At 42.4% G+C, this 9,263-nt stretch overlaps 1 protein-coding gene across 1 annotated transcript in view; it reads left to right on the top strand.

Annotated features, from left to right (window-relative positions):
- Positions 1-4,843: 4,843 nt before the first annotated feature.
- adam19a (ADAM metallopeptidase domain 19a) overlaps positions 4,844-9,263 on the top strand; it is a 168,158-nt gene continuing 163,738 nt past the window's right edge. Inside the window, exon 1 of the mRNA XM_085758931.1 lies at positions 4,844-5,076. Coding sequence (XP_085615057.1) covers positions 4,947-5,076 — 130 coding nt within the window. The 5' untranslated portion in view covers positions 4,844-4,946. The remainder of the gene's footprint in view (positions 5,077-9,263) is intronic.

The raw sequence follows: 9,263 nt of genomic DNA on the forward strand, positions 1-9,263 counted from the left end.
AGTCAAAGAGAGCGAGCATGACACCGGCACGCCGCTGCATGTAGCAGAGTGGGGGGGAGAGGAGAGGAGAGGATAGAGACAATGACTTTGTGGCTTCATCCCGGGCCCCTGCCAGCAGCACGCTCCGAGTGTCGCACGTCCACACACGCTACAGAGCAGAGCAGCTCGCCAGCACATGATCTGAGTCCTCTGGAGGACTCAGATACTAGCTCCTCTCTGTCTCTCTCTCTCTGTCTCTGCAGCAGACCGGGGCCGTGGATGTCATTTTGTCCAGGGCCAGATAGAGCAGAGCAGAGCAGAGCAGAGCAGAGGGCGCCGCGCAGAAGTGAAGCTGCTCAGATTGTTTGATTTCAGCACAAAGCTATGAGAGAAGGAGAGGGCAGAGGGGATAAAAAAAGTAAAATAAAAAAATATATACCACCAGGAGGAAGGAAGATAAAACTGAAGTGGCAAGAAAATGTTTATATTCAGTGTGGCTACAGGCGTAAAGCTCTCCCTCTTTGAATTATATTGAATAGATGCTCGAAACAGGTAAAACATAACTGAGAGGTATAGTCGCACACCTTCCAACAAAGAAGCTCATAAACAGACAAAAGTGCCCAAATATGAAGCTGCAGAGAAGAAATGAGTTTGAAGCCTCAAATTAAATGTTTTGCCCAACTATTATCTTGTCCGTGGGAGCGACTTTTTTCCTTGTTTGCACAAATTACTCGCACAAGTTATCACCTTTTTCAAAGAAGTCATTATTTTGCTTGTTAGTTTAACACACACAAAAAAAACTGATTTATTTGTTTTCGGGGGAACAGAAGAAATGAATACGTTGGACTCAAAGTGACTGATTTTAAACATGCAAAGCGTCTTTTTTTCTCTTTACACAGAGCTGTTCCTGTTTCAATAAAGTTCCCTCAGTCCTATAACCTAAATATTTAATGGGATCTTTGAATGAGAGTAAATGGCGTCTGAATTGAAGACGGAGATGGAAGCGGTTCCCAGAGATGCATTATTCATCCCGTCTCATTTTCCTAACTTTATGCAAACTGATAAGCAATAATTTATAGACATTAGAGCAGAGGGAGGCAGCGTATACCACCATCATCATCATCGTCGTCGTCGTGGTGATCGTTATCGTACCGTCTCCCCGACGCGCCGCCGACCACGGGAGTCCTGATGACGGGTTTGAGATTTGTATGATTGGAATCACAGCAAAGCTGCAGCTGCTTTTGTGAATCAAGCTACAGACTGAGATGTGGTCGTCAGGCTGTTTGGTAGCTAGTCAAGGTTTTTGGAGGATGATTGTGAAACATCTGAGCTGCAGCTGAAAAAATATACTTTATGTTTCAAATTCATCAATGTGAAGAAGCTTTTCTCGGCAGAATCATTGAGAACAGATTCTGGTTTTGGTCCCTCAACAAAAAAAAAACCTACATGCTAAATCCACAAATTGGCGCTTCAACACATCTGTTTATATAAATTTAAGTCCTGCTGCAAAAAAAAAAAAACGTTTTTATTTCCTTCTCTTTCTTCTTCTTCTTCTTCTTCTGTCCAACCATAGCTACATGGTGTAATATCAGGCCAGCAGGGGGCGCCTCTATTAAATGATTGTAGGCTACAATGTATGAACATTATCTCTGCAGTGGTTGATTCTGATAAAGTGAAGCAGTACAAAATTATTGAGATTTTACTACAAAATATTCAGGCGAGCTTTCCAAAATGTCCATTTTTGGCACAGCTTAGAACCACCTGCCACTATAAACCATTGTTTATCTTTATTTTCACACAATTTGCATAAACTAACTGAAAAAGAATCAACTGGGACTAAATAACAACTAGGCCTACTATTACTACTACTAACTTCTAGGCCCTCTGTGTCCTTCTGCGTAAAGCTGCCCTTACGCCTGGCTCTATCTCTGCATTGCGTGTGTGTTTTGGTTGATAGAACCTTTTTATTTTATGAATAACTAATTAAAAAATGTTGAAAATTTAAAAATAACACCACAAGGCATTAACAGACCACTAATGGATGATATTATGCAAAAAACTAAATTTTGAAAAAAATGGAGATAGAACCTTATATAATTCTAAGCTCGCGGTTGGTTGATTCGAGTGATTGACAGCTCATTCGAACCGTTAGAGCCAATAGAATGAGGCTATACCCACGTTGATGTGATTGCACACAAAAAAATGTTGGGTTATCTCTGTAACCCAATTTCTGAGTTATTGGTGTTGAGTTAAATTTTTGGGTTATTTTTCCAGAGTGTAACCCATTTTCAGGGTTATAGGGCTATGAATTTAACCCAATTCCTGGGTTGTCCAAGTTATTGGGTTATTTTTCAGTGAGTAACCCATTCATTGTGTAAAGGGTTGGGTAATTCTGTGACTTAAAGCAGATATCATCGGCACGGCCGTTTCGGCTAATGCTGTGTTCAAGGCAGGCTTTTGAAACCGTAAGTTACAGCTTCAAGTCACAACTACGACTTGGTAGCGTTCCAGGTAACCCGTAGCTCGTGTTTTTACCGTCCTGTTGTCTGTGAAAGTTCCCTATAACGGCCACTCGTAACTTCCGACCCGTGAACTCGTACCAGATCGAACTGGTATGACTTCACAGGAAGGAAAAACACAAAGTACGAGTTTCCTTGAACGCACCATGAGTTAGCAGCCCCCGCCCTTGTCAGGCATCAATTGGTCCTCGTGCTACGTCACCACATTCACGCGCATCCCTTGGCTGCACACACAGCCCTTCATGCCGTTCTCTCCCCTCATTGGATAACACTTGTATCCCACAAGGAAAATTTTCTCCTCGGGTTACAGCAGAGCAGAGTGACGGAGAGACTCGTGTTTAGGCTGAAATACTTCATGTAAGTGATTGCTGACGGAAAATAGGACTATTTAGGACTTATATTAACAAAAACATTCCACTGATATCTGCTTTAACCGGCCGGTTATTTTGAAAAATGCTGTCCGAGCACTGTCTGTCTCCGCCCGCCACCACAGCTACCTGTGAATATCCGTTATTTACTCTTTTTTTATGCACTATCACAACCGGAAAGCTGCTCTGTTGTTGGAGACAGACCCTCACGCTCCGTCATATCGCCCCCAGCTGGAGAGGACATCAGAGCAAGGTGGATTAATTAATCGAGCAAGCGCTTTATACACGACCCAATAGTTGGGTTAAAATTAACTTTGGGGTATAGCAGGTTGCGAAAACAACGTTGCTTTGAAGAACCAAGATATATAAAGTGTTCATCAGTGAACCATGCTATCTGTTTCCCCCTACTTCCAGTCTTTAAGCTAAGCTAGGCTAACAGCACCCTGTCTCCAACACAAATGTTATCACCTTGAGGCCATATTATCCAACAAAATTATTTGGCAAACAAATGATTTCCAGCAGTATTACCTTCATCAGTTTAAAACTAAATCTACATAATGAACAGTTTCAGGTCACAGTTTATGCTGCTTATGAAAATGTAATGCTTTTAAAATTTGACTAATCATCAATCATTATTAAACATGAAAGCCATCCTTTTCGAATGATTTTTTAAAGCTCACACTTTCTGAGACTTTATTGTCTCTAAAACGAACATAACTGTGAGGACAGTCCTTGTGCAGAAGGAATTGTGAAGCATCATCAGCCAAATCCATGAAATCCAGGCCTGGATTTATGGAGCGCAAAACTGTGTCAAGTTAAACCCAGTGACAAAATGACCCGATGGCAATTGTTTTAGATTTCAGAGTAAAAGTCCAAACTGTCCTCCACACAATTTTTCAGATTGCTTGGAGAAATCTTTAAAAGTGTGAATAAAACATTAGTGTGGAAGCAGAAATTTAAGCATTTAGTTGGCGGTGATGCAAAATTAAGGTATTTAGGACAAATAACATGTTTCTACAATATTTGGCTTTTGAGATGCCATGTTCACGTCACTCAGTCTAGTAGTCTTAATGTGTGTGAACATCTCAGGGTTTATTTTAATAATACCACAGGGTAAGTTTTAAATGACAACTTTAACTAAAGAGGTGAAGTTGAAGGCAACCAGACTTCCTTTCAGTTCCTAAAGAAATTTCACCTCTGATCCTAAAGACGTGTCTCAGGTACTTAACCTTTGCTGGGGTCAATCATAGTGATCCAAATGACTCACATGAGGACAGTGTGGGACGACGACTCACTGATGAGTCCCACCTTAGCTCAGTGACCCTGACGATCCACAATATGATGGGTAGGTTATAGCGACTCTTGGGACCAAACCTAAGGTGTCAACCCTCTATCATTGGTTAAATACCTGCGACTCAGAACTGGGGAAGCCTTTAGCATCAGAGCTGAAACGTCTTCAAGAACTGAAAAGAAGTCCAGTGGCCCCAGTTAAATAACTCATAAATTAATTTATTGTATAGAGACTATAATGACTAGATAACTTGAGAGATAATTTATGAATAAGGGGTGGGAGTAAATAAGTTTTAGCCTACTTCTTCCCACTCCTTTTCGGATATGAAAAAACAAACAAACAAAAAAATCAGATCATATTTATTTTCAATCATTTTATTTTATTTTGTTCATATGTTGTCTTTGCAAAGTTTTTATTTGTTATGTCTGTCCATTTCTGTATTATGTTTTATTTCTTTTAACATGTCCGAAATAAACTAAAACTAACTAACTTTAATTTTGGTACTTAATGACCATCATTTCCTTGATGACTGACCTACATAGATGAAGAAATAACCTTTTATAACCCAATGAAAAGACAAGGAGAACATGCAAACTCCACACAGGAAACACCCCCCCCCCCCCCCCCCAATGCTGACCACCCCTGAGGTGCTTTTATTTTGGTGGTGCAGACAGGAAGTGTGGGTTCCTGCTGCATGTGGTTTGACGCTCGGAGGAGACGGAGAGGGAGGCAGAGTTGAACAACGGCGAGGAAAGGGAGGACGGTCGGCGGTAACCGAGGGTCACAGGGATGTACAGTAAACACAGGCAGAAAAATGCCCAAATATCACCGGCAAAATGTGGACGTCTGCTCCTTTTTCTGTATTTTCTCTTGCTGAACGAGACTCTGGAAAGAGCCAGCGGAGACACCGGAGAAGAAGGTAAGAAAAAAAGAAAAAAGAGACACACAGAGAGAGAGAGACACACAGAGAGAGAGAGGACCAACACGATGTTCAACTTCTTTTTTAGTATCTACCAGTTGCGTGTAGAAAACAGCGCAGCTCGGCAGATAAAATAAACCGGTGCGGACGGATTAAAGAGTGTCAGTCAGTGTGGTTGGGTTCAGGTCGAGAGGGAAATGCGGTGCTGTGATAGAAAGCAAACTTTTTTCTCAGAGTAATGATCCATTAGTCTATCTGAGCCGAACTCTCTGGTCCAGAAACCAGGCTAAGACACTACACGCGCCCTAACGAACCGGTCGTTTGGTGCAAAAGGTGAATTATTACCCAGAATACCTGTGGAGATAAGCCCGGGTTTATCCTAAATGCTCCAACATCACATCCACACATGGTTATTGAGAAAAAGCCGACATTTCCGCGCATACCAAAACCTACCCCTCTCCTCCACATCTGGACCCTCATCACATTGAGGGTCGCTCGGTTTGAAATAAGGTGAAAAACCTCCTAAAAGTCGACGTTATTGAGTTGTTTTAATGACGCCGAAATCAAAAGCAGGTGTTATAGTTTCCATAACAACACATGTTTTTGTGTTTCTATAGTTTTATTCCGCTGTGTGAACGGAAACAGTGAATATTTGGGTTTTTCTAACGTGGTTCAGGGAGCGCCTCTTTTCATGTTCTCTTCGCTGTTTGTTTTCTAATTGAAGTTTGTAGGCTACACTTTGATAAAGCGTTTAAAATGTATCCAGGCTAATTATCTGCTGTAATTACACATGTTAGGTTCATTCTTCCACAGGAAACCTCAGTGTGAGAGTGTGAGCCGCTGCTCTCTCTTTGTGCTCCTTCCATAAAAGGCAGACTCCAGAAAAAATGCTGGAAAGTACAGTAACAGTGGAGTGGCCCAGATTTCAGCCAATTATGTCACAAAGTGTGTTTTTATGGACTTTTTTTTCTTTTCTTTTTCCTTTTTTTTTTTTTGGGTGAAACCGCTGCAATGTAAATCCCAGACTGGGTTTCACTCTTCTTGGCTCTCAGGGGAGGACGGTGTTGGCTCGGAGCCTCTGGCATCAGCGAGCGTAGGCTATGAAATCAAACTCTGCAAAGCAAACTTTATTTGAATGTTCATCAGCACCCTGGGTCAGAGTGAGAGGAGCTGCAGCTCTGTGGTATGAAGATGCATCAGCCCCCGTCCGTCCGTCCGGTCATGTGGCCTCAGATGCTCCAGGGCGAATCGACACGGAGACAATGAGCCCTATTCAAAAAGCATGTTTCAGGTTAATGTAGTTAACCAGCCAGTGTGTGTGTGTGTGTGTGTGTGTGTGTGTTTGAGAGAGGCTTCAGCACAGCCTTCCTCACACTGCTGAGTGTTGAGTGAGTGAACACACGTGTCATTAAAATCTCCAGCAATGTGAACAGTTGTGTTGACAGCTGGAGGCCGACACAGCAGCAGCTCTGCAGAGTCCCACCTTATTGTGTGCAGTCTTTTAAGGTGGAATTAGCAGTTCCTTAGTTTTTTATTATAAAACGGCTTTTTTTTTAAGCTTCTGGGTTTGGTTCTAGCTGGAATTTGCATGTTCTCCCTGTGTCGACTCTTGTTGGTTCTCTCCAGTTCTCTGTTGGACTGACTGTAGAGACTCTGGCGATGTGTTCAGGGTGTACCCCGCCCTCACCTCTCTTATGTTGGTCCAGATTGGCTCCAGTCCTGCGACCATGCTTGGTTTAAGGATCTTGAACGATCTCCACCCAGGATATCACATCAGAATACCGATACATGAGCAATAACATGGTCAGCAGCGTTTCTTAAACTCAGTTTTCTGTGCTTGAAAACAGTGGTTAGTGTGGACTGGTGTTTTTTTAAAAAGTGAAGACATCATAGTCACGACTGTTCATCACCAGACTCTGTAAAGCCAGTGTTGTATACCGTCCGTGTGACGTCAATGTTATCAAAGAAGCTCCGGAGCAGACGTCCATGCACCAACCGATTCGTTATGTCAGTGTGAAAACTATTGGACAAAGGCATCGACTGTACACGAGCAGGAAAACAAACATGGAGGCTGACTGAGGTTGAGGAGAAGCTGAGTGAAGACGACCACTGGGTCAACTACAACTTCTTCTTCTTGTAGACATTTTTGATTTGATTGATAGTGTTGAGGTAAATATTGCTGAAGCAGTACGAACCATAGATTAAAATATAAAACATACACCAAACATGAACACAATCGTTTAAAGGGATAGTTCAACATTTTGGCAAATTGGCCCATTGCCATTCTCACATTAGGTTTTTTGTTTTCGAGGTAAATTCATGCATAACCGCTGATGCGCGTTGCCTTCAGGGGCAGTTTTTCATCAAGCAGTCTCTGCGTTTACCTCTAAAACAACTTTGTCTCGTAACGTTACATTATTATCTCATAGCGTGGTGAACGTGCAGGTCACAACTTGTCCACCAGAGCGTTGTGGAGTTGTTGGATTGTGTATTTGATGAGTTTGATGAGGGAAACCAAGAAATCCCATTAGCCTCCGTAGCGTAGCTCTGAGCAGCTCGCGGCTCTGCTCCACCGTTCTAAAAATAGCTTGCACCGACAATTAAAGGTAACGAACCTACTGCTATGACTGTAGGGATTATGGCAATGGGCCAATTTGCCAAAATGTTGAACTATCCCTTTAACACACTCCAACATGTTCAGGTAAATCAACAGCCAATGAGCAGCATCAAGATTTAGTATAAAACCAGTTTATTTGCCTGTTGTACAGACAGTATCAGGCCTTAGTTGTGTCTAATACATGATAAGACACCCCACACTTACTGGTCCATTTTCTCTCTCAGCTTCCCAACCACTCCTCCTCCTCCTCCTCTTCCCTCCTCCTCCTCCTCCTCTTCCTCCTCTTTTTCCTCTATTATTGTTATTATTGCTTCATTTTTTTGCCTCTCCGTCACTTTGAGTCAGCGTTGTACAGTGTCAGCCAGTGATGCAGCAGTTAATTGGTTGCAGATCATCATGTTCTGGTGATATCGTGTTCCAACTATCCAAGCGCTTCACAAAGAAAAAAAGAAAAGAAAAAACCCCACAAAAATAACAAAAAAGACAATGGAGGCGTGAGGAAAGTGGTGATTTAGTGCCATTAACACTGGGGGATAATCTGCAGCAGTCAGCAGAAGCACAGTCACCAACCATCACATCATCCATCTGCCGTCAAGCACACGCTCAGATCGTCTGAAGACACTGAGGAAACTGTCACTATTAATAGTGAACTGTTGTGAACTAGATAAAATAAGAACTTCCTGCGAGTCGACTGCAGCTTCGTTTGACATGAACTGACAACACATCAGCTACTCCCGCTCCTCGGCAGTGTTACCTGATCAATAGTGACCTTTGTCTTGTCAGAACTGTACCCGAACACATCAATATTTGTTTATTAATCACATAATGAACGGTGTTATCCTGAATATCCGTCCGATAAACAGTTTACTTCAGGGTTCTCTTAGAAAATCTGATATTTAAACACTTTAAATCACCTCTTTCAAACACACTGTGGTTGGTATTTGTCTGCAGAGCCCCACAGCGTGAGCGCGTGCAACTAAAAATAGACGTGTGCTAACTTTGTAATGTATGTAGGAGCAGCGTGTGTGTGAAGAAAAAAAGTGCCGACACACACACAACTCCATTGAGCTTCATTGTTGGTGTGGAAAACATCCAGCTGCAGACAGCTGTTATAACAGCTTAAATCCTCATAATTGTCCATAATTAATGTAAACCCCCGTCGTGACTTGACGACAGGTCTAAATTAAGCTCGGCTGTTGTCGGTTTTGCGCTCGCTACATGTCGCTGTTAGCGCTAACCAGAGATAGTTGGTGAAGGAAGAAGACGCTCCACTGTGCGACCGCAAACGACGTCCTCTTTGCCCTCAGCTGTCAGATCCCATCAACACCACTGTGTCTGTCATGATTATTTAATGAATACAGGAAGAAATGATTAAAATGAAACTCAAATTAGGAGAAAAAAAAGTTTGTATCTCTAAATTCCTGCTGCTTATAGATCACCAATACATTAGTTCACCGGTTTATTGGTTGGGCTCTAATGTTAGAGCCTAATCTTTCTATGACTAAAATAGTCAGGGGGCTGGGGCCCAGAATTCTTAGCAACGGCCCTGGTGACAACATCCAAAGGTTTC

Source organism: Trachurus japonicus, chromosome 18, assembly GCF_045865225.1.
Source record: "Trachurus japonicus isolate A0001 chromosome 18, Traja_1.0".
Lineage (NCBI taxonomy): Eukaryota > Metazoa > Chordata > Actinopteri > Carangiformes > Carangidae > Trachurus > Trachurus japonicus.